We start from the raw sequence: 26,366 nt of genomic DNA, 5'->3' as shown, positions 1-26,366 counted from the left end.
CAGCAAGCATGAAAAAGAGACTGGTTCTAAATTGCAACCATTGCTATCAGCCTAATTTCACTAAATTCCTTTATGACTGAGTGTCCATTCGATGGTTATAAATATATAGTCCATTCGTTAATGACAGTATTCAATATTACCAATTTCGAGTGTTATCAGTTTATATTTGTCGAATCGATTCGATAGTACAAAGTTTTTTTCTTTTGAAAAACAGCTGTTTGTTCACAAAAGCTAAATGGCTAAAGACTGTTCATTTCCTTTTAATCAATGAATGCTGCAACTTCTCAATATGTCGACAGGTATATCCTAGGAGTCATAAGTTATGTCTCATATCATACCATTATTTCTTTGTGGAACAACGAATTGTTCGGCCCGGAAAGAATTACTTGACGAGCACAATATTGTTTGCTCTACCGACATGTATTTCATAACATCCGCACTGTGTGCACTACTCACGGACCAACATCGATCGTTATTGTTTTCGGTATGAAGGCCTCCCGGGATCACAATGACCAAAGTTGTAGTCTGTTGTTCCTTATTCAGCTCACGTAGCTCGCTTTGGTTAACGTGAGCTTACGGAAACCCCGGTCGTCCATTCGTAGAGATAATATCGAATTTCTCGAAAGAATAGACACTCCGTGTATCTGGCTGCAGCCGCTGTCTCAGGCTCATGCAAGGTTCGTCCAGCGTCCGGATGTGACGTCAACACGTTTCGCTGGCTATTAGCGTAGCTTCATCTCGGACGATTCGTACCACACCGTCACACGTCCTTTTGTAACAAATTACTCAGATTTGTTCAATTAGTCAATCACTTTTTGTCTCTGCCTGTGGTTAACGAAAATGTTTGGTCCAGACCAGCATAATTTTTTTCGTGTTTGTGGTGTGTGTTATCTATGTCTTGTTTGTGGTTTGTTTTATATGATTAATGTTGGGTTTACTTTGGGAATGGACATTTTTTACGAATGGTCTTTGGATTTTTTTACTGATAAAATTATGGTTAAATATGGTATTTGAAATCTAAAATAAATTATATATTTCTAATTAACCTTGCCGTAGGAGGTAAAGAATTTTTGTTTGGTGTCAAAAGTAACCTCTTTTTGATGTTAGACTTAATGACCACAGTTGTAGGCAGGACTTTCAAACATGCCCCTTTACCTCTCCAGTGGGCAGCATTCCGCAGAGTTGATGGTGGATATGACCTCAGAGGGGCATTATATACTTATGATTTAGCAAAAGAAAACTCACGAAAGCTCTACCGCTGTATTATGTGCAGGGGCGGACTGACAACTAATGGGGCCCCCGGGCAATAGAAGCTCATGGGGCCCCCTTGGGCGCCACACCTTGCCAGGGAGACAAGAGGGGGAGCACACAGGGGGAAACTGGAGGGAGAACGCACACACACTCACACAAACACAGGGAGACACACACACACACAGGTGGACACACTCTCACACAGGGAGACACACACACGGGGACACTCACACACACACCACACACGGGGGGGGGACACACACGGGGATACACTCACGCACACACACACAAGGGGACACGCACACTCACACACACACACACAGGGGGACACACTCTCTCACACACACACACACACACACACAGGGGGACATACACACACACACACACACACACACACACACACACACACAGGGGGACATACTCACACACACACACAGGGGGATACACTCTCACACACAAAAACACACAGGGGGATACACGCTCACACACAAAAACACACAGAGGGATGCACGCTCACACACAAAAACACACAGAGGGATACACACACACATACGGGAACACACACACACACACATACGGGGACACACACACACGGGGACACACACACACATACACGGGGACACACATACACGGGGACACACACACACACGGGGACACTCACACACACGGGGACACTCACACACCACACACAGGGGGACACACTCTCACACAGGGAGACACACACACGGGGACACTCACACACACACCACACACGGGGGGGGGACACACACGGGGATACACTCACGCACACACACAAGGGGACACGCACACTCACACACACACACACACACACAGGGGGACACACTCTCACACACACACACACGGGGATACACTCTCACACACAAAAACACACAGGGGGATACACGCTCACACACACACACACAAAAACACACAGGGGGATACACACACACACATACGGGGACACACACACACACATAAGGGGACACACACACACACACACATACGGGGACACACACACACACATACGGGGACACACACACACACACACATACGGGGACACACACACACACATACGGGGACACACACACACACACACACACATACATACATACGGGGACACTCACACACACACGGGGACACACACACACATACGGGGACACTCTCACACACACACACACACACACACACACACACACACACACAGAGACACTCTCACACACACACACACACACGGAGACACTCTCACACACACACATACGGGGACACACACACACACACGGGAGGGCACAGGGGGACATACACAGGGGAGGACACACACAGTGGGGACACAGGGTTGGGGGGATCCGGGGCCCCATGCATCTGTACCGCCACCCCCCCAGAACTTGTAGCAGGCCCAGGCTTTACTTACCGGTGGATGCCGATAATACTTTTAACGGCGCAGCTCCCCGCCGGCCCCTGCACTCTTCTGCTGTGCCCGTATCTCATGCCGATTACAATATGGCTAACTCCACGCTGCTCCCCGCCGGCCCCTCCTTCCCTCCCGTCCGTCCCAGGTGCTTGTACTGTATGCGTTGTGACATCACCTGGGACGGACGGGAGGGAAGGAGGGGCCGGCGGGGAGCAGCGCGCCGTATTGTATTCGGCATGATCGCGGCATGTGTTACGGGCACAGCCGCTTCAAGTGGTCTTTCATGTGGCCGAGACCGGGCCCCTAATGACCTCGGGCCCTCGGGCGGCGCCCGAGTGACCGACTGGTCAGTCCGCCCCTGATTATGTGGTTAGTGTGCAGAGTGGTTGATGCTCTGACTAATTGAGTTCACAGTGAATCCATAACAAGTACAAGCCGGCAACTCGACAGCATCTCCATAGAAAATTTTATTGTAGCATTATAGCAGTAACATCATACAAAATACTGATGCGTTTCGGCCTAAGCCTTCCTCAAAAACATCAAATGATTAAGGCTTTTGATGAATGCTTAGGCCGAAACGTGCCTAATTTTGGAAGATTTTACCGCTATAATGTTACAATAAAATGTTCCATGGAGAAGCTGTTGCTTCGAGTTGCCGACTTGTACTTGTTATGGATATACATATCAATGCAGCCAATCTGCGGCTATTTATATATTAATGCCGCCACTATTTACACATCAATGCAGGTTATTTACATGTAAACACAGGGTCTGCTCTGCAGGTGAGTAATCTGTACATGGCAATAGGGCAGAGCTGGGCAGCATTAGTAACTGTACTTCACACTGAGATATCGTGAACAGCAGGGGACTACAACTTCACGGGACAAGGAAATTTAAACTGGGATAGTTGGCAAGTATGAGGCAGCTGCTATTCGCCCCACAACATTGATGGGACTCAGGGCAGCTTATCCTTTTGCCCTGCCTTAAAGATGGCCCTGGCTGCATCTTGGTGACAAGTGAGTTGAGTAGCATCTTGATATAGTGTGGTCCTTCACCCAGCAGGGTCCCAACGAGCTTACAAACACATACACATATACACATACTAGGGCCAATTTATAGACAGGATCTGATTAACCTACCAGCATGTTTTTGGAGTGTGGGGGGAAACCGGAGTACCCAGAGGAAACACGCAGTCACAAGCAGAACATGCAAACTCCAGGCAGATGGTGTCATGGTTGGGATATGAACCAGCAACCCTATTGCTGCTAGGTGAGAGTGCTAACCACTACACCATTGTGCCACCCCGAGTGCTGCATCTCTGGTAACAAGTGACAAACTGCATCTTGGTGACAAGTAACAAGCTGTATCTTGGTGACAAGTGAGCGCTGCATCTCTGGTAACAAGTAACAAGCTGCATCTTGGTGACAAGTGAGCGCTGCATCTCTGGTGGCAAGTAACAAGCTGCATCTTGGTGACAAGTGAGCGCTGCATCTCTGGTGACAAGTAACAAGCTGTATCTTGGTGACAAGTGAGCGCTGCATCTTTGGTAACAAGTAACAAGCTGCATCTTGGTGACAAGTGAGCGCTGCATCTCTGGTGGCAAGTAACAAGCTGCATCTGGTGGAAAGTAAGATGCATCTGGTGACAAGTGAGATGCATCTGGTGACAAGTAACAAGCTGCATCTTGATGACAAGTGAGCGCTGCATCTCTGGCGGCAAGTGAGTGATGCATCTAGTGACATGTGAGCGCTGCATCTCTGGTGACAAGTAACAAGGTCTATCTTGCTGACAAGTGAGCACTGCATCTCCGGTGGCAAGTAACAAGCTGCATCTGATGACAAGTGAGTGCTGCATCTGGTGGCAAGTGACGTAACAAGTGATGTCGCAAGTGATGTGGCAAGTGACAAGGTGCATCTAGTGGCAGGTGACGATGGCAAGTGACAAGGTGCATTTCGTGGCAGGCGATGATGGCAAATGACAAGGTGTATCTGGTGGCAGGCGATGATGGCAAGTGACAAGGTGCATCTGGTGGCAAGCAACGATGGCAAATGACAAGGTGCATCTGGTGGCAGGCGATGATGGCAAGTGACAAGGTGCATCTGGTGGCAGGTGACGATGGTAAGTGACAAGGTGCATCTGGTGGCAGGCGACGTGCCAAGTGACACGCTCAGGGCTCCCACTGATTCTGGATTAGTTTGAACTATTTAATTTTATATTACAATGTAATTTAAGAAATAATGCGCTTCAATTATCATGACACCATATCAACCATGGTGCTGTGATGATTAAACTTTCTGGCATACACATATTGCTCTTGTGGTGTAGGATCTGGGCCTACTGTCCCTACATCCCTCTATTTTTCCTTCCTTCTCTCGCCTTATGTCATGGAGATCCTGACAGAAATCTGCACCCCAGGCCCTCTGGCTCGTGTGCGCGCGACCGTGTGCGCGGGCCCCTGTTTGCGCCAGACAGGTTATTTAAGCCTGTCTGTCACAGACGGTCCCCGATGTCTGCTCTACAGCGTTGTGTGCCTGAGAACCTGATCCAAAGTACTTACCTGTGATTTAGACCCGGCTTGTCTGTGACCTACCTGCTATCTGCCTGCACCCGACCCTGGCCTGTCTGTGACTACTCTTCTGCCTGCTCCCTTGTACCTCGCTTCCAGCCTGATACCTGACCCGGCCTGTTTGACGATCCTACCTGCTAAGCTGATCCAGTTTGCTGAGTTGATCCCATCTGCTAAGGTGATCCAGTTTTCTGAGATGATTCCATCTGCTGAAGTGATCCAGTTTGCTGAGCTGATCCCATCTGCTAAGGTGATCCAGTTTGCTGAGCTGATTCCATCTGCTGAAGTGATCCAGTTTGCTGAGCTGATCCCATCTGCTAAGCTGATCCAGTTTGCTGAGCTGATCCCATCTGCTAAGCTGACCCAGTTTGTTGAGCTGATCTTATATGCTAAGCTGATCCAGTTTGCTGAGCTGATCCAGGTTGCTGAGCTTATCCAGTCTGCTGTGTTGATCCTGTCTGCCAAGCTGTTCCTGTCTGCGGAGCTGACCCAGTCTGTTCATCCCTTCCGGTCTGTTGATCCTGCCAGGCACCCGTGCCCCTCCTTACTCCTGTGTCCCTCCTTACTCCTGTGTCCCCTGTTACCTTACCAGGGAACCGGTAGTGGGAGCCGTAAGGGAGGCCTTCCTCTGCAATTCGGGCTCAAAACCACTAGGTATGTGACACCTTATCTCCCTTTCTCTTTCTCTTTCTCTCTCTCTTTCTTTCTTTCTTTCTTTCTTTCTTTCTTTCTTTCTTTCTTTCTTTCTTTCTTTCTTTCTTTCTTTCTTTCTTTCTCTCTTTCTCCCTCCATCCCTCTCTTCCTTCTCCCCCATCCCTCTTTCATCTCAGACTCTAACAACACCCCTTTTAAGTCATGTCCAATATTTAGTTTAAACAACGCACATTTTTGTTTCTTGCATCACATTTTGGCAGGCCTACAAATGAATATCCTGCCCCTTAATTATAATAACTCCCCGCCTACAGACAAAAAAGTCTCCCTATACATTTTTTGACAATGTTGGCAACTATGCATATTCTTTAGTAGAAATAAAGCAGAGCTGCAGTCCCACTCCCCCTCCAAAAATGAAAAGTCAGCAGCTACAAATACTGTAGCTGCTGACTGTTAATATTAGGACACTTATCTGTCCAGGAATTTGGCAATTTTGTTTTTTCATTCGGCTCTTGGATGCAGCTGCCACCATTCCTCATAAGGGAAACCAGCTTCACAGCTGGTTCCCTACTGCGTGTGTGCGAAGGCCCGGCAGTGGTGGAAGGAGGAGGGGGCAGAACAGGTACTCGTTAACCCCCCCCCGAAAAGGTGTGGGTGAATATGGCAGCAGACTTTCAGTCATTGAGTCACTTGAGTCCCTTTCAGTCATTTTTTCAACTTTCCATCTATTAAATCTTCCGCCCTTGTTGTTTTAACTTTGGATAGTAAAACATTTTTTTTTGCCAGTAAATACCTTATACAGCCCACTTCCAGTTTCTTGTCTGGTAATAAGCCTAGGCTTATGTCATCGTGCACAGCTCTCTCTCTTACTCTCGTGGCAGTTTGCCAGGAAGGGAGAGGGGAGGAGTCATAGGAGGGCCAATGAGAGCTGCAGAGCTGGAGGTGTGCCTCTGTGTGTCTGTGTAAATCCAGGAAGTGAACAGGCAGCAGCTTCAGCTGACCACAGTTAAAATGGATGCAGCCAGACTCAGTGGAGAGAGATTTCTGCAACATATTTGACAAGTACAGAATCACAGTATAAGTAGCACAGGGACTATATTGAAGTCGCGGTGACTTGAAGTCATGCAAGTATGAACACTACTAATTGTAAATGATGGGGTATGACTTGTCATGTGACTGCAGTCCCAAGTCGCAGGACAAGTCACAGAAGTGTGAAAGGGGCCTAAAACAATGTGCAGTAACATACTTGAGTTAAAAAAGGAAGTGAACTCCTCTGGTTTGTTTTTACCTATAGGTCAGTCTATAATAAGGCTGATCTAGGTACTGTAAATATCTCCTAAACTTGCACCATTTAGGAGACATTTATGGTATACCCCAACGTTTACGTAATCGGCGCATGTGCTCTAAAGAAACGGCTGCTAGTGCCGTTTCTTCAGAGCCATGTGCCGTGACCGACATCTCCCGCAAGCGGGAGTGACGTAATCATGGCTCCAGCCACTCACAGTGCCAATGCCTGCGAACCCAGAAGAAACACGAGGGAAGATGTCAGCTTTCTAAGGGGAGTATTTGATAATGAGCTAGTATGCGATGCATACTAGCTCATTTTGCCGTTGTCTTACAGGTTTCTTTGGGGAGCTTTTCAACCTCTTTAATGTAACACAACAACGTGAATGGGTCCTAGTGAGAGACGTTATGAAATAGAATATCAGAAGAAATTTAGAGTAAATGAAGTACAGGAGAAAACAGACATACCTTTCTACAAGAGTAGCTACATTTTCATAAATCAATCTAACCTAGTTAGAAAAAGTTTGCAATTCTTAACTGCAGTTTAGAAGTTTGAGAAAGTTTGAACTCCACAGTGATCAATGATTGCCTATGGCAGGGGTGTCAAACTCATATTCATCAGGGGCCGCATCAGCAGTATGGTTGCCTACAAAGGGCCGTGTTCGGGAAAAAAATCTAAGCTTCTCCCTGTAAGCATGTAATTTCTTTGCACTTAAAAGCACAAAAAGCCCTCTTATATAATGCCGGGAAAGTGTGCCCTTCTTTCTCTCCAAGTAACACAAACAGTTGTTGGTGTAACCTTGATCTCAGTATGAAATCCTGAGCAAAATAGCCAAGTGGCTTTTATTTATACTAAACAAATGGATAACAAAAGAGGCTGCTGACTTCAGAATCAGCCAGACACTTATATTCATTCAAAAGAACCAATGACACACATGCATATATTCAAACAGAAATACAGTAGTGACGTGTGCAGACGGTGGTGTGCAAAACCATGTGACAAGCACAGGGTTCCGAACACAAACGTGTGCACATTCCCACTGCTACCAGTGATGCGAGCCATACCAAACTATGGCCCAGCGAGCCATAATTTCGTATAGTTATACTATGGTTCCCAGATACGCCGATCTGCTTACTTAGGAGTTTAAATGTGGTCGCCATGGAGTGGCCAGTTCTCTGGAGAGGCATAAACAAACAACCTTAAAAGAACAAACAGATCCGCCGTGCCCAAGGGAAGGTTTCCGCATATACAATGGTCTTCCAGCAATGTCTGTATGTGCGAATACCCTCACATGAGTGTATTGCAGCAAAACTGGCACTGGGGGCATCTGACAACATACATTAATAACATTTTCCACAACAGCTCCTCCTCTTTGTCATATCCTCCCATGTGTCCCTCGATGAAACTTGATCTTCTTCTTACACCTGGTAATGTATCAGTCCTTACAGTCCATATGAGTCCATAAAAAAAAGGAAAACACGGCTTGACATGTAGACTCTGTTCTTCAGGAGGAATGAATTATAGGGAGGACACGACATGGTGAGCTGTAGTAATTGCTGGGATCCTCTCTGTCTTGCACGTGGGTTGGTCTTCTTGGGCGTCTCACTGAGGAAGATGTGCTCATCTGCTTGGGCTCTGGTCACGTGTCCAATCAGGCAACAGGAGCACCTCATCACGGCATATAGAAGGAATAGAAACAAAAATAACATGAGTAACTATACCACTACTTCCTTCAACTATGATCCACTGCAAAAATAAATATTAAATGCCCACAGATTCCCAGACCCTTAAGAGGATTCCAACCTTCACTAGCTATAGCTCTGGCTTTGCCTCTCAGGGATCCAAGCCCCATCCATATGGGCCTGAACTGTGTCACTAATATCCTCGATCCAGGTATAACAATCTTTACTTATGAATTCACAGAGACCCCCCTTGGACTGTGGGAACTTCCTTGTAGCTTCAACAGTTACATGAAAACATCCCATCCTCAATGGATGAGAAATTGTTCAATCGTTTCATAAGCTCAAGCCCCCACCGTGTACAAGCAAATCCCTTCCAGCTGTCCCTGCCATTCTTACCTTCTCTCGCGCCATCAGATCCTCATAATCGGCCGCAACATAAGATGCTGGGACAAGATTCACCAGCACACATGAACCTCTTGCATTAGGGGGAATTACCTTATAAGCTGTAGATCCACATTAATACCAAACTAAAGGTGAAACACGCTTGTGGGCTACCTAGTTATCCCGATACCAAAACTGGCAAGAACCAGAGCTATTGTTAAAATTATAATTAATTTACCCTCTAGAAATGTATCATTAAATTCTATTGACAAGTGTCTGTTTGGATTTTACTCATTTGTCAACACTCCTCACACCAATATGAACATCCTATATATCATGTACCACTGTCATCACTGGGGTACTAGAGCACAGTGGAGGCTCAGAGTAGACCCAACCATGTGTCCTGTTTGTTTTCTTAGCTAGTTGGAAAATACACTTTAAAAATATAAATAAACAAAGATACTCCTCATCCTTTTGGTGTAGTTGAGCAGCTTCTTGCAGTGGCTGGCGTGGACCCAGTTGTCCCGTCTTCTTTACAATGGCACAGTCACCTGGTTAGACTGTGGTTACTGCATCTTACCATCTGGGGTGTAATACCTGGAACCATGGAAAAAAAAGGTTCTTATGGGAGCGTCCTTCACCAGACTGCTGACTCAAATTCCATCAAAGGAAAAAGTCGTGCAACCTATCGTTCCTACTAGGTCACAAACTTGGCTAGAATTAGAGCACATGGATAACAAAAGAGGCTGCTGACTTCAGAATCAGCCAATCAGACACTTGTATTCACTCAAAAGAACCAATGACACACATGCATATATTCAAACAGAAATACAGTAGTGATGTGTGCAGACGGTGGTGTGCAAAACCATGTGGCAAGCACAGGGTTCCGAACACAACTGTGTGCACATTCCCACTGCTACCAGTGATGTGAGCCATTCCAAACTATGGCCCAACTATATATATATAGGTGGCTGTATGGTGTCCATCCTCCTAGTCTCCTCCTCATCTTGACACATCAGGGTTAAGGAAGAGTCTAGGGCCAGATGACTTTTAACACTTTTGCCAGGCAGCTGGTGGGGAGAGATGCTGGTTGCTACAGGGGTATGGGATTGTGGCTCGGGACACCACTGATTGTCAGAGTTTACTTACCCATTCTCTATCCCCATTTTTTGTTGGGTGGAGATGGGGTGAGTAAATAAATCCTTCACAGTCCCGATGCAGGAGCACTGCATTGGCAGGAGGAGGAACTGTCACAGTTCTCTTCTGTTCTCCAGCTTTGGTTTGTCACTTCCCCTGCTAAGCTGACAGGAGTAGTAATGCTGCTGTCACTACTGCTGTAAGCCTGTAGCAGCAGGAACTCTACAGGGGGCGTCCCCTCACCTCACATGATACCAGCACCCGGGGAAGCTGCCCCTCCTTTTCCCACCCTGGCTGCTGTTACTGCAGAGAATGCTGCTGTCCTTCAGGTCCCCTGCCAAGCAGTTTCACCCTTGCATACTAACCACAGGAGGTTGTTTGATGCGGTAGAGATTGTGACATCAACGCCCTGTCTCTCCACCTCGGCTTGCATTCAGTGGGGAAAACACTGTGGGGTTGAGCTACTAAAGGAAAATAGACTTTGCACTTTGCAAAGTGCAGTTGCATTCTTCAAGAGCAGCTGCTCCAGAGCTTAGTAAATAAGGTAAAGCTCTGCTTAATTCCATTATCCAATCATATGCAATTAAAAAGGCTGTTTCTTTAAATTTTCCTTGCACATGATTGGGTATTCTTTGCAAAGTTAAGCTTTACCTTATTTACTAAGCTCTGGAGCAACTGCACTTTGAAAAGTGCACAGTCTATTTGCCTTTAGTAAATCAACCCTAATCTGTTCTAAGAATGAAGCCTATGTTGAGAGAGCCACCCACTGAAGTCACAGTGCAGCAGGGCAGCTGCTCTGCATGTAAACTGAAAGACAACGGAGTTCACTGTAGCAGTGGCATATGCATAGTTATATTGTTTTTTTAAGAGCAACAACTGATGTGTGGATCATCTCTCTGCATTATCTACTCAGCTAAATGACTGTGGATCAAACCCCCGGGAGCTCTACTATCAGTATGATATATGGGTTGCAGCACTGATCCTTCTGTTTGTAATAGTTACGTTGGTCCTATCTAAACAAGTGTAACTATGCAATAAAACCAATAACCTAGAATTCAACTTCAATATATCTTTAAATGTATTTGTTTAACCACTTCAGCCCCGGACCAATAAACACCTTAAGGACCAGAGGTCTTTTTCCAATTTCGCACTGCGCTGCTTTAACTGGTAATTGCGCGGTCATGCAATATTGCACCCAAACGAAATTTGCGTCCTTTTCTTCCCACAAATAGAGCTTTCTTTTGATGGTATTTGATTGCCTCTGCGATTTTTTTTTTTTGCGATATAAATGGAAAAAGAGCGAAAATTTTGAAAAAAAAAGATATTTTCTTCTTTTTGTTATAAGAAAAATCAAATAAACTAAATTTTAGTCATACATTGAGGGCAAAATTTATTCAGCCACATGTCTTTAGTAGAAAAAATGTCAATAAGCGTATATTTTTTGGTTTGCGCAAAAGTTATAGCGTCTACAAACTAGAGTACATTTTCTGGAATTTACACAGCTTTTAATTTATGACTGCCGATCTCATTTCTTGAGGTGCTAAAATGGCAGGGCAGTACAAATCCCCCCCAAATGACCCCATTTTGGAAAGTAGACACCCCAAGGAAATTGCTGATGGGTATGTTGAGCCCATTGAATATTTATTTTTTTTGGCCTAAGGGATTGAATAATGACAAAAAAAAAAAAAAAAAATTTTTTTTACAAAAAGTTTACACTAAATGATATATTGCTCACACATGCCATAGTTATATGTGGAATTGCACCCCAAAATATATTCCGCTACTTCTCCCGAGTATGGGGATACCACATGTGTGGGACTTTTTGGGAGTCTATTCGCGCACGGCACCCCGAAAACCAATCACCACCTTCAGGATTTCTAAGGGTTCAAATTTTTGATTTAACTCCTCACTACCTATCACAGTTTCGAAGGCCATAAAATGCCAAAATAGCACAAAACCCCCCAAAATGACCCCATTTTGGAAAGTAGACACCCCAAGCTATTTACTGAGAGGCATGTTGAGTCCATGGAATATTTTATATTTTGCCACAAGTTGCGGGAATATTACAAACTTTTTTTTTTTTGCACAAAGTTGTCACTAAATGATATATTGCTCACACATGCTATGGGCATATGTGAAATGACACCCCAAAATACATTCTGCTGCTTCTCCTGAGTACGGGGATACCACATGTGTGGGACTTTTTGGGAGTCTAGTCGCGCACGGCACCCCGAAAACCAATCACCACCTTCAGGATTTCTAAGGGTGCAAATTTTTGATTTAACTCCTCACTACCTATCACAGTTTCGAAGGCCATAAAATGCCAAAATAGCACAAAACCCCCCCAAATGACCCCATTTTGGAAAGTAGACACCCCAAGCTATTTACTGAGAGGCATGTTGAGTCCATGGAATATTTTATATTTTGCCAAAAGTTGCGGGAAGATTACAAACTTTTTTTTTTTTTGCACAAAGTTGTCACTAAATGATATATTGCTCACACATGCTATGGGCAGAAGTCAAATTACACCCCAAAATAAATTCTGCTGCTTCTCCCGAGTACGGGGATACCACACGTGGGGGACTTTTTGGGAGCCTAGCCACGTACGGGACCCCGAAAACCAAGCACTGCCTTCCGGATTTAAATATAAAATGCTACCAAAAAACCTGTTAGCGATGACAGGGATCAGGCCTGACTCTGCGATCGCTGCAGTTATGTGTTTAGTGTTTTGTAAGTGACAGTGATCGATCGATACTGCACTTGGGTGGGCTGGGCAGAGGGGCAAAACGCAGGTGCTAGCAGGTATCTGGGCTGATCCCGCTAACAATGCGTTTTTTTGGAACCCTAAACTGCTGGGGACGCTAGTATAGATCTGATCAGATCAGATATTGATCTGTTCAGATTCTATAGCACTACGGGAGGTGTATGCTTTGCGTGTGGGTGTTAGCGGTACTGGCACTAACCTAGCGCTGCCTGGGGCGACGCAGACCCTGACCCTAAAACCTAATTGATATCACCCGCCGGGTGATCAGGGGGTTAAACCTTTATTGGGTAATAAATGGTGGGTGCCCTGATGCTATAAAAAACAAACTAACCAGAGTCACCCGTAACACTTATACGGTGATCAGTGGTGAAAGGGTTAACTAGGGGCAATCAGGGGGTTCAAATTTTTATTAGGTAGTATATGGGGGTCCCTGGCGCTATATAAAAACCTGACGGGGAACCTAAATAACTAACTGGCTAACCAGCGTCACCAGTGACACTTATACTGTGATCGCTGGTGAAAGGGGGTGAAAGGGTTAACTAGCAGCAATCAGGGGGTTAAAACCATTATTGGGTAGTATATCGGGGTACCTAACGGTATAAAAACCTGGCGGTGAACCTAAAAAAATAACTAGCTACCTAGCGACACTAGCGACACTGATGCAGCGATCAGAAAAATGATCGCTTAGTGACACTGGCAAAAGGGGGTGAAAGGGTTAACTAGCGGCAATCAGGTGGTTAAAACCATTATTGGGTAGTATATCGGGGTACCTAGCGCTATAAAAACCTGGCGGTGAACCTAAAAAAATAACTAGCTACCTAGCGACACATGCAGCGATCAGAAAAATGATCGCTTAGTGACAATGGCAAAAGGGGGTGAAAGGGTTAACTAGCGGCAATCAGGGGGTTAAAACCATTATTGGGTAGTATATTGGGGTACCTAGCGCTATAAAAACCTGGCGGTGAACCTAAAAAAATAACTAGCTACCTAGCGACACTAGCGACACTGATGCAGCGATCAGAAAAATGATCGCTTAGTGACACTGGCAAAAGGGGGTGAAAGGGTTAACTAGCGGCAATCAGGGGGTTAAAAACATTATTGGGTAGTATATCGGGGTACCTAGCGCTATAAAAACCTGGCGGTGGGGGAGGGGGGGGCGGGGGGGGATCGGGGGGCGATCGGGGGGGGGATCGGGGGGGGTTTGTGTGCCTGTGTGTACCTACATGTCAGTGTAGTGTTGGTGCACACTTACTTTTAGTCTTCTCCTCGTAGTCCGGTCAAAAAGACCGCCCGAGGAGAATGACATCACTTCCTCCTTCCTGTGTAAACAATACACAGTGGGAGGAAGCTTCTCATTGGCCAGGAGCGATCCAGAGGGGGTGGCCGAAAACGAACGGCCATCCCCTCATCACGGAGCGCTCCTGGAGGGAACCGGACCGTCGTATCCAACGGGAGGGGGTCCGATTGGACCCCCCACCCGCTGGAAGGCAATCACGTACATCTACGTGATTGTGCCTGCCTGTGCCATTGTGCTGACGTACATTGGCAATACGGCGGTCCTGAAGTGGTTAAATACAAGAAGTGTAAGTACCTGAATTTGGTATCCACCTCCAGTCCCTGTGCAGCAGAGCTGGAGAGTATGAAGAAAAAGCAGTAGTACAATGAGACAATCAGTTCATGTACTGACAAGAAGCATACTGATAGGGGTTGAAAGCAGAGTGATAGAGAAATTCGCTAATCACCAGTGGCAGCTGGTGGGTTTTTTCTTTTTTTGGGGGTCGGAAAACAACCACCCCCCCGGTTGGTCAGTTTTCTCGAATCCCCCTCCTCGACACTTACCTCATCTAGGTTGCGGGTGGGCGGGTTGAGGGCTCCTACAGGCGGCGGGCAGTGGATGGTTGCAGGTTCTTAGGAGTGGGTTGCAGGCTCCTATGGGTGGCGGGCAACGGCCGGGTTGCGGGCTCCTCCTCTTCTGCATCACAGGGGCTTCTGCCGTACAACGCTTCCCTCCTCCTCCTAGGTGTCCAATAGAATCGCCTGTCCTTTCAGCCAGTTGGGTGATTGGCCGGGAGGAGAATCAGTGTGGCAATATTGAATATTAATTTGCTATTGTCACACAACTGGGTGAGAACGGGGCGCAGTGCTCTGCGCTCCGAGCCCACCCTTTTTTGAAGCCTATTAGAGCCTCTGGCTCTAATCACGTACATAAAAAAAGCCACACCCACGCCACTGAAATCCATACATCGGGCGCCCTGCCTCTAATGTATGGGCCGCCACTGCTCATCACTGCGCTGCCTCTTTTTCCCTGTTCAAGCACTCGCTGGACAGTTCCAGCACAGAGTGGGTTGAATGATGATGGCCATCAGACTAAAGACATCTATTGTCAGAAAAAAGTATTGCAGGGTTAAGGAGCAGCAATAAATACGGTAGTTTAGTTATTTTAACATTTGTCTAATCCATGCATGTATGTAAATATTTGAAGAATATGTAAACCCAACTTTTTATATTATTGATATGTGCCTACTGTACCACGCACTTCTTGTATGAAAAAGTATCTAGTTCTGTTTGCATTGTTTCCTGTGTGTGAAATCACTGGTGTTCCTGCCAGTCCCTCTGCTTCCCTATTAAAAACTGACCACACTAAGCAGGAGAACATATCATGGTCAGCTCCCTAGCTGTGCTGGGAACTCAGCCTGCTCTCCTCCAATGATCAGTCTTGTTCTGACAGCCCCACACAGCCTTTTGTAATATACTATATTACCAAAAGTATTGGGACACCTGCCTTTACACGCACATTAACTTTAATGGTATCCCAGTCTTAGTCTGTAGGGTTCAATATTGAGTTGGCCCACTCTGCTATTTCCCATACTGCAATTGAGACAGGTGCAGTATAGAGGGATATGCTATGTTCATATTTCACATCAGAGGTTTACAACCATGTTAAAATCATGGAAGATGTTCATGATTAGATGAATTGGCAGGTGAGCCCCTTTGGTGGGTATGCAAATGGAAGCTGCTCTCACGGGACCCAAACAGATCACTGTTACCAGTGTAGTAACCCTGGCTACTTTAGTGACTGGCAACATCCATTGTAAGATTACATGCTGTAGGTATTAAGGGGAAGATCTTACATCATAGCAGCCTCCTGAGGCATACAGCTGCAGCTGCAGAAATCCCTGCTTAGCTTCTTCAAATAAAAATGGCTGAGTATGCTGGTGGCATCATTGACCCAATATGCCCCAGTTTAGCTCATCCCTTGTAAGTATGCCATAAAGATCATACCAGGAGTTCAGTTTGAAGGTAGTTAAAGAGGAAGTAAACCCTTACAAACCACTTTGACCTACAGGTAAGCCTAGATTAAGGCTTACCTGTAGGTCCAAGAAATATCTCCTAAACCTATATGGTTTAGGAGATATTTGCCCGAAAACGGGCACCGCTGTCTACGGCGCATGCGCCGTAGACAGCGGCGCGCAGGCGCACTAAACGCGGCAGTTCCAAGAATGGAGCTGCCGCATTTGTCGACTCCCGTGCGCATGCGCGGGAGTGACGTCATCCCGGCTTTGCCGAATGACAGCGGCGGAGCTGCGAGACGCCACTCCCGTGCGCATGTGCGGGAGTGATGTCATCGCGGCTTCGCCGCTGTCATTCGGCGGAGCTGCGAGACGCCACAAGCAAGATGGATGCGGCGGACTACAGGGGACAGCGGTGACTTCGCTGGCTCCTGTGTCAGGTAAGTGACACATAATGAGCTACTATGCGATGCATAGTAGTCCATTATGCTTTACCTTTGCAGGGAAAAAAAGAGGAAGTAAACTCATCAGGGTTTACTTCCTCTTTAAGTGGGTTTAGTTGGAGGGCATTGGGCAGCTTCAGCACTTGTGTAGATGTATGTTAGAGGAGAGCTCAGGAGGTGCCCAATGACATACAATGACCAGTTCAGTGAACTTGTCTGTGCAAAGAAATTAATGCGCCATCTGTACCTCTGTGATTGGAGGCAAGTCTGAGGGTGCTGATCGGGAGTCGTCGGCTGCTGGTTTTCCAACATGCACAGATCAACATACACATGGGCAAAATGTCGGCCGGTATTTTATGTACCTGCAAATGTCTTCCAACATTCTGCCCGTGTGTGCGGGCATGGGCGTCCGCAGCAGGGGGCAAGGGGGGTCAAGTGCCCCCCCCTGGAATCCCAACAGATGTATTGCAATGTAAAAAGATGCACATTCTCTAGGCTATATGGGCATGGAACAGAGCTGCCAGAGTAACTTCCAATACAAAATGAAGATGAATTATCTGTTATATAACACATATGTATTACCAATGGAAAGATTTTCATGAGATTGTCGAAAAGGGGTGGAGCATGAGTGGCCTTGAAATGATGCCCCCCCTTGGAAAAAGTTCTGCGGACACCCATGTGTGCGGGGCTTAAGTGTTGACACCTGTGAGCTGGGCGACTGAAGATTAGTGCTTAGTGTGGTGCTTTACCTGTGTGTGTACGTACATAGAGAACAGGGCCTATTAAAAACAATGTGCTGTGGTTACACACAGTGTACAGTATGCATGTTGGTACAATACAGTGTTATTTCTTCTGAATAAATCTCCACATCATCTAATCAAAGAATGCTTTGCTTTCATCGAGAAGATGCAAAGTGTTCACTGTATGGTGCCTGGGCTGACTGAGGGACTTCATGTATTCACCAAGCTGCAGGGCACCTTCTTGGCATGGGACCTGAAAGCCAGTGTCAATCAGTGTAAAGGTGCCCACCACAGTGATTTTCAGCTCCCATGGAGATTGGCCTGTAAGCAGGTGAATACTGCAATAATGTTCTATTTAGCTGTGCTTTGTAATGCAATGTGTAGTGAGTCAGCAAGTTGCCCAAGGGTTGAGTGTGCCCCCTTCCTAGTGTTCATGGCTTGGCCCCTTCTTGGTGAGCCACGAATAAAAGGGGAGGGCTTAGGGCCTCATGTTCTTCCACATGGGAATAAAGAGGAAGGACCTGCTGGAGCACAAGTCCCCCTTCTAGGTCACCATGCTGGGATTCCTTTGTAACCAGGAACCTACTACTATTGGACTTGAGCTGAATGAACTTACCTTTCCTAGAAGGTATAACTTGGGCAACCTGAGCTAGGTAGCATTAGGACTTTATATGTGTTTTAAGAGAGACTATGCATTATGGACTGTACTGCTGTTAAACATTTAGTGCCTGGTCGGAAGTCTGTTCAAAGGGGTGCATGAAGGTACAAGGCATATCTAAAGAACAGGGCCTGTAATACACACATGGGGATGAAGGGTAAAAGCTAGAGAGCCACAGAAAAAAGCTTAATCATACAGGGGAGATGGTAGGAAGCCATGCCTAACATGTGGTTGCTATGGGTAACCAGGACTGGTGGGAATTCTATAGCAGCCAGCCAATGGGAGAGTGGTACTGGGCATGAGTTATCTGGTTAGCAAGGGGGTCGGTGCTCAAACTCCTTCCCTAGCATTTGGTGTCCTCACAGCATTCAGGACCAAAACTGCGGGAGAGCCGAAGAAGTTAATTTGTGCACGCATAGAGGTCCACACAGTGCACAGTGGGATCTCTACTTTGTCACTGGGATCAAGGTGGCAGGAAAGCTAAGTTTGCGGAGCAGGACAAAGGCTGTACTCCATGGTGTCCACCTCAAACAGCTGCATTCAGGAAGATGAGGTGTGCAGTATCACAGGAAGAGTATTTCACAGTAAAGAGCCTCAAGTTTAACGTGTACCTGTGCAAGGTGGACAGCTTACTTCTAAGTAGTGCCAGCTTGATGCCGAGTTCTCGCATAACCACAGTCCCGCCTGGTCCAGGGCATTAGTGAGTGCATTCATGAAGAGTTCCCTGTCTACAGGTCAAGTAGGCCACAGGCCAGGTATGGAACATACCTAATTACAAAAGCCCAGGCTGGAACAACATAATTATGCAAAATTGTCATACCTGGAATTCCGCTTTAAGAAAATGGCCTCCTTCAGCATCACAACATCCATGATGGCATAGTGCTTCTTTATTGTAAGAACAAGGCTCCTTCTGGATTTTTTTTTTTGAATCAACAGGCAAGTTTTATGGCACCAGGAGTTTTGTGCCTACAAACTCTGAGCTTTAAATTTGGATTTTAATTTACTGTGGTCAGATCAGTAAAACATGCTTTTAAACTGACTACTGTAGACTATTATTGTTTATGCATTTCAATTAGCCATATTAAAATGATACTAAAAATAAAATTAAAAAGTAACAAACATGTTATACTTACCTCCTCTGTTGCAGTGGTTTTGCACAGAGCAGCACATATCCTCCTCTTCTTGGGTCCTTCGTCGGCACTCCTGGCCCCTCCCTTCTGCTGAGTACCCCCACAGCAAGCAGCTTGCTATAGGGGCACCCAAACCGAGCCGCTGCTCTGTGTGTCCATTCAGACAGTCAGCCGCAATTCGGCCCTGCCCCCTCTCTCTTCTCATTGGCTCACTGACTTTGATTGACAGAGTCGCACTGCCATCTCAGCCAATGAGGAGGAAGAGTCCTTCTGCAACATCGCTGGATTTTGATGGGCTCAGGTAAGTATTAGAGGGGCTGAGGGGGGCTGCTACACACAGAAGGCTTTTTATCTTCATGCATAGAATGCATGAAAATAAACAACCTTCTGATTTTCCAACCACTTTAAAAATTTAAACTTAGAAAAGATGGCCAAATCTCCAATCTAATTATTACAGGTGTAGAACAAATATATTTACGTTAGGATAATGTTTCAGAATATTGAAAACATAATATAAAGTATAAAGTACAAAAGAGTTACAAATTTGTAGATGATGTTTAATTGTTCAAATTCTCTTAATGAATGACAGTTTTCTGTTACTAACATGCAATTCCACACACAGGGACTTATAATGTACACAATAATTTATTAGTATATACAAGAAAACATTTCAGTGTTACTTTTAATGTGGAAATGCATTGCTATTTCATATGACTATACAGTATATAGTCCAGCTAAGGTAGCATGATATACAGAGTCTTAGACAAAGGGTTGACAATGTGCCACTGTTACAGGGAATGCAACTGGTGCAGGAGATGCGGTGTGGTGTAGTATAGAACCTCTACTTGAAAAAGGATCATTGGAACCTTCCCTTATTTATTGAGACATCATATGGGGGCCCCAAAAATGGTAAGCATTAAATGCTGCAGGCTTGGTTTGATCTTGCCATCATGTGCCTCTGATTTCCTACCTGGCATCTCAGCCCAATAGAAAAGGGTAAACCACTGTAAAGTTAATTTCATACATTCAACTTTCAATCTGGCACAGTTCTGGCTTGTCACTTTCAATCTGGCATGGTTCTGGCTTATCATTTTCAATCTGGCATGGTTCTGGCTTGTCACTTTCAATATGAGTTGGTTCTGGCTTGTCACTGACATCTCCATTGCTTAATTTGTCCTCCATTTGAAACCCTACATTTGTTTCTCCATCCACAAGATCAGCCTTATTTTCTGTTTTGTCACGAGTGAAGTGTACCATCAATTTGTAACCTAAAAGGCAAATTACATCATATAATAATGGTATTATCTTAAATGGACTAGGTTAAATGCTACCTCTGCTCTTGCCACACTAAATTATGCGGCCTGATACTCAGATGGGTACTGCTTCCAAGGGTAGACTTAACCTCAGCTTAGCCAGATAAGAATCAGCATGACAGGGCCCCATATGTTTAACTTCAGTGTCTTTATACTGGTCATAGACCTTCGAAAAAAGGCCTTTGTATATTGCTACAAATTTAACCAGTTCTATAATAATATACTTTTTAAAGTAGCACTAAAAGGTAAAACTTTTTTTTTTTACATGTGGATAAAGTGGCGAGAAGTTGGAACCACCATCAGGTTTCTATTGCTCTCTGTGTGCTCATTAGGGAGATAAAATCTCTCTATTTGTCCTGATCACTGGGAATCAAAGTAAGGGTAAAACCCAGATTTTTAGTGGACACCAGAACAGGAAAACTCTTCCAATAGAGATGCTTGTCTAAAAGGAAATTTCCTTCACATTTAAGCCCTTGTACACATGGTCGGACATTCCGACAACAAAATCCGTCGGATTTTGTCCGAAACTTGTGTTGCATACACACGGTCGGACAAAGTTGTCGGAAAATCCGATCGTACGTAACGTGACGACGTTATTTCCTTACGACGGGACTACGTTCAGACTAGCAGCCAATAGCTGTGGTCTAGGAATTTGATCTGAGCATGCGTGACACTTTGTGCGATCGGAATTCTCTACACACAATCGGACAAAGTCCGATCGGATCATGTTGTCAGATAGTTTTATAGCCCAGCTCTAAAACTTTGTCCGTCGGATATTTGTCCAACGGAAACAGTCCGATGGAGCCCACACACAGTCGGATTATCCGACAACACGGTCCGATCGGACATTTCCTGTTGGACAAGGTCTAACAGATATTTTTTCACTTCCAGGACAGGAACTAAAGGGAAAATATCCTAAATGATGGCAAAAACAAAACAAAACGTTTGATCCAGTAGCCACTTCTACTCTATTCAAAATGAAAACAAGGTTTGCCTTTAGATATACTTTAAGAAAAATATACAAAACAAAAATTGTAGTTTACAAATTTTTCCTTCTCTTTCCTAGATAGGTACAGTAGATGGACCAATTTTATTTATACTGTCTTGAAGTGCTGAGCAGAATCAATCAAGGTGGTATCACCATGGTGTTTACCTACATATTATAATAATAACCAATCCTAAATTAGATATTGTTAGGGAATTTCAAAATAGACTAGGAAAGAAAAATAGATTTCTTTTTATACAATCTTTCCATTGTATATGTTCTGCATTCTTTTCTTCAAAATCAGAAATAACGATAACCATATGAACCAGACTAACTTTTCTGGCTTACCTTGTAATGCTCACCCCATACCTGGATGTCCACAAAAGACACATACAAATCAAAATCAATATATATTTGAATTTCTGTTTTTTACAGATTAAAAAAATATTAAAACTATACTGAGGGAACTACTTATGGTATAGTTGCAAGTTTGCAACTAACCTGGCACTGATAAACCTGCTGCAGTCTGGTCAAACTGCTAAAAGACTTTGATTTTACGTCTCCTACTATGTGGCCCTTTGGCTGCCAACTTGGATGTTACCACAGGTATCATTTTACAGATTTTCTGTTTTTGTTGAGTCACTGATCAGTTTTACAGTATATTGATCCAGGTTTGACAAATGTTAGCCCTTGTACACGCGGTTGGAAACGGTCCGATCGGATTATATTGTCGGAAAATCCGATCGAGTGTGGGCTCTATCGCACTTTTTCCATTGGAAATTCTGACGCAAATAATTTGAGAGCAGGATCTCAAATTTTCCCACAACAAAATCCAATCTGACTTTTTCCAATCGTTTGTAGAGAATTCCGATCGGGCAAAGTCCCACGCATGCTCAGATCAAAGTACGAGAGTAAAGCTATTGGCTACTAGGCTGAATGTAGTCCCGTCGGAACGAACGAACGTCATCACGTTCCGAGCGATTCGATTTTCCGACAACTTTGTCCGACTGTGTGTATGCAACACCAGTTTCAGACAAAATCCGTCAGAAAAAATCTGATGGATTTTGTCTTCGGAATTTCCGACCGTGTGTACAAGGGCTTAGAATTGTGCTAATTATGTTGATCTTCAAGGGCTTCTGGAAGAGAAGGCATTGGGGTTGATGTTTGCATAATGAGAACCTGTCACTGTCAGTCAAAGCTATGACATTATTTGACCCCTTGTGATAGTTAGTAGTAAAGTGAAATAACTAGGCAAAATTTATACGAATAAATAAATAATAAAATAATAGAAAAAAAAAACAAAGGAAAATGGGCCCTTACACATACTGTACATTTATGCCGATAGCATGCTTATATGCACGTAAATGTTTAATATGCTGAACATTTTGGGTATTTCCATAAATGTATACCGTAATTATATGGCCCTCATTTTAGTTTAACCATTAACTGATAAGCTGTCAAACCCCAGCCATTTTGACCAGGAAAGAAGCAGACTGAGCACAGTTTGTGCTCAATCAGCTTTAACAGAGTGCAGAGGTGGCATTGTCAAATAGCAATGTGATAGCAATACAGTTAAGTTAAAAGTAACATTCCCCCACATGTACATATGCATGTCGGGTGCATGAATGTACAAAAATGTTGGTTGGATATATTGTGTATGCCCACACATGTAGATGCAAGAGGATTAACTCTAAATTGATAAGCTGTGAGGCTCTTAAATTTGCAGTACTACCATTATATTCTACAAATTCTCTACTGTTAGCTAATTATAATGTCTTGGGATTTAACCAGATGCGACTGCCCACATACTTTTACTACAGCAGGGCGGCCGCTCTGGCAGAATCACGTACCTGTACGTGATCCTGCACTTCCGGTTCTGGGGCGCGCACGTGGGCCCCTTTGCAACCTGCTTCCACTGTGATTGGACACAGCAGAAACCAATCAGTGGGTGTAGTGGACGCGATGTCCACTGGGACCCACCGGCCGTTCAGGAGACAGGTAGAACAGTGATCTGTCTATGTAAACAAGGCAGATCACCGTTCTGTGAGAAGGGGAGGTAGAGATCCTGTGTTTTTGCTAAGCAGGACCATGGAACTCTGCCTTCCTACAGTACAAGCACCCCCACACAGTTAGTAAGTACTCCCTAGGAAAACATTCAACCCTTTGATTGCCCTTGATGTTAACCCCTTCCCTGCCAGGGTTTTTAGCACTGATCACTGTATTAGTGTCGCAGGTCCCCAAAAAGTGTCAAAAGTGTCAGTTAGGAGTCTGATTTGTTTGCCACAAGTCACTGATTGCCACCATTACTAGTAAATAAATAAATAAAAATTCAAAAAATATATCCCATAATTTGTAGACACTATAACTTTTGTGCAAACCAATCAATATACGCGTATTGGGATTTTTGTTACCAAAAATATGTAGAAGACATATTGGCCTAAATTGATGAAGAAATTCGATTTTTTACATTTTTTTATTGGGTATGTTTTATAGCAGAAAGTAAAAAAAATATTTTTTTTTTTTTCAAAAGTGTCACTCGTTTTTTGTTTAGTACGTAAAAAATTAAAACCACAGAGGTGATCAAAAACCACCAAAAGAAAGCTCTATTTATAAAAAAAAAAGGACATACATTTTGTTTGGGCACAGCGTTGAACGACTGCACAAATGTCAGTTAAAATAATGCAGTACCGTATCGCAAAAATGGCCTGGTTATAAAGGAGGGTAAACCTTCCGGAGCTGAAGTGGTTAAGTGCATTTATATGTAAAAAACTTGTATTTTATTACTCATGCTAAAAGTGGAAATATAGCTCTGGTGGCAAATGGGCTAAATGAAGGCCAGTGCTTGCAGCTAACTAGTGCTATGTATTTTAAAGGGATTGTAAACTCATTTTTTTTTTTAAATAACAAACATGTTATACTTACCTCCACTGTGCAGATCGTTTTGCACAGAGTGGCCCCGAACCTGCTCTTCTGGGGTCCCTCGGCGGCTGTCTCGGCTTCCTCCCGCAGGTACTTCTCACGTTCATGCAAGCTCCCTCGCAGGGTGAGAAGCATCTGCGGGCGTGCTCCCGTGATACAGCCGGTGGCTATAGCCGCTCGCTGTATCACACGGCCCCGCCCCCCGGCGCTCCGCGTCAGTGGATGTGATTGACAGCAGCACGAGCCAATGGCTGCGCTGCTTTCAATCCATCCACCCCAGCCAATCAGGGGCCAGGCTGAGCGGCGAAGAGGACGTCGGGGGCAAGCACAGGACTTTCGAGGGGTCAGGTAAGTAAAACAGGGGGGCTGGGGGTGCTGGCACTGTGAGATGTTTTTTCACCTTAATGCATAGAATGCATTAAGGTGAAAAAAACATTTACCTTTACATCCCCTTTAAGTAACGGCTTACAAAAGCAAAAGAAAAAGGTTATAGGTTCCACTGTTGGTTTCACTGATGATCAGATATGCAATAGCTTCTCTTTTGTTGTCTCAAAAACACTGGAAAGTAGACACGCGTCTCTGAAATTTTGACAATTTGGCATTACTGGTTTAGGTTTCATAAATGATAGACTATAAACAATAATGCTTCATTACTTACCTATTATTAAGAAAACAGCAAATACAATTTGGAAAATGCTGTAGAGAAGTGGGAAAGTAAACATTAAGCTAAGCTCTTCTGGTGTAAATGAAAGCTGAATAATTGTTGTACAAAGCTGAGTATTTTGCATTCCGGTTTCCAAAGATACTGTGCGACACCTAAACGATAGGGACATAAACAGATATACCTTAATAGTTAAGCCAACCATTAAAAGACATCATTCTTTTCTACTGTAAATAGTAATCTATATAATTATGTAGTGGTCTGTGTACTTTCCCCCCTGGATAGTCTTCCTGATGCCATTAAATGGGAAAGCCTACTGTAATAGGGTGCCCCTATAATGTTGGTAATCATAGAGTCTTGTTCTCTTTCTACCTTTGGAGAGGCTATGGACATGAGGAGGGGGAGGGGATGAAGAAAAGGCTGACAACACATTAAAAAAATTCAGAGCAGAAAATATACTGTATTGTCATGTCAAAGAGGAAGTAGGAGCATACTATATTTCTAGCACATCAACAGTTATTTTTTTCTGTACTTGCAGCATGTTTAACCACTTCCATACCGGGCCATAGTAATATGACACCGACAGGAACATCTCTTCCCTCTGGGTGGACATTATATGACATCCTCCAGTTCTCTCCGCTCCTGCGGACCACCTATCTCCAGCTCATGAGAGTACCTGAGTGCCTGTCACCAGTCCATCAGAGTACCTGTCACCAGCTCATAAGAGTACCCGAATACCTGTCATCAGCCCATCAAATTACCCGAGTATCTGTCACCAGCCCAATAAAGTACCCAAGTACCTGTCACCAGCCCATCAGGGTACCAGAGTACCTGTCACCAGCCCATCAGAGTACCAGAGTACCTGTCACCAGCCCATTAGAGTACACGAGTATCTGTCACCAGCCCATCAGAGTACCCAAGTACCTGTCACCAGCTCTTTAAAGTACCCGAGTACCTATCTCCAGCTCATCAGAGTACCCGAGTACCTGACACCAGCCCATCAGAGTATCCGAGTACCTGTCACCAGCCCATCAGAGTACCCAAGTACCTGTCACCAGCTCATCACAGTACCCGAGTATCTGTTGCGAGCCCATCAGAGTAC

General features: G+C 44.8%; 1 protein-coding gene across 1 annotated transcript in view; it reads right to left on the bottom strand.

Moving 5' to 3' along the window:
• Positions 1 to 19,922: 19,922 nt before the first annotated feature.
• LOC143983346 (ileal sodium/bile acid cotransporter-like) overlaps positions 19,923 to 26,366 on the bottom strand; it is a 28,946-nt gene continuing 22,502 nt past the window's right edge. Inside the window, exons 5-6 of the mRNA XM_077482915.1 lie at positions 25,262 to 25,419; positions 19,923 to 20,654 (exon numbers count right to left, since the gene is read on the bottom strand). Of these exons, the coding sequence (XP_077339041.1) occupies positions 20,413 to 20,654; positions 25,262 to 25,419 (400 nt within the window). The 3' untranslated portion in view covers positions 19,923 to 20,412. The remainder of the gene's footprint in view (positions 20,655 to 25,261; positions 25,420 to 26,366) is intronic.

This window comes from Lithobates pipiens, unplaced genomic scaffold (genome assembly GCF_037356315.1).
Source record: "Lithobates pipiens isolate NorthernLeopardFrog02 unplaced genomic scaffold, aLitPip1_a1.2 Scaffold_16, whole genome shotgun sequence".
Classification (NCBI taxonomy): Eukaryota; Metazoa; Chordata; class Amphibia; order Anura; family Ranidae; genus Lithobates; species Lithobates pipiens.
Note: the sequence above shows the minus strand (reverse complement) of the source record. Positions and strands in the feature narration are given on the sequence as shown.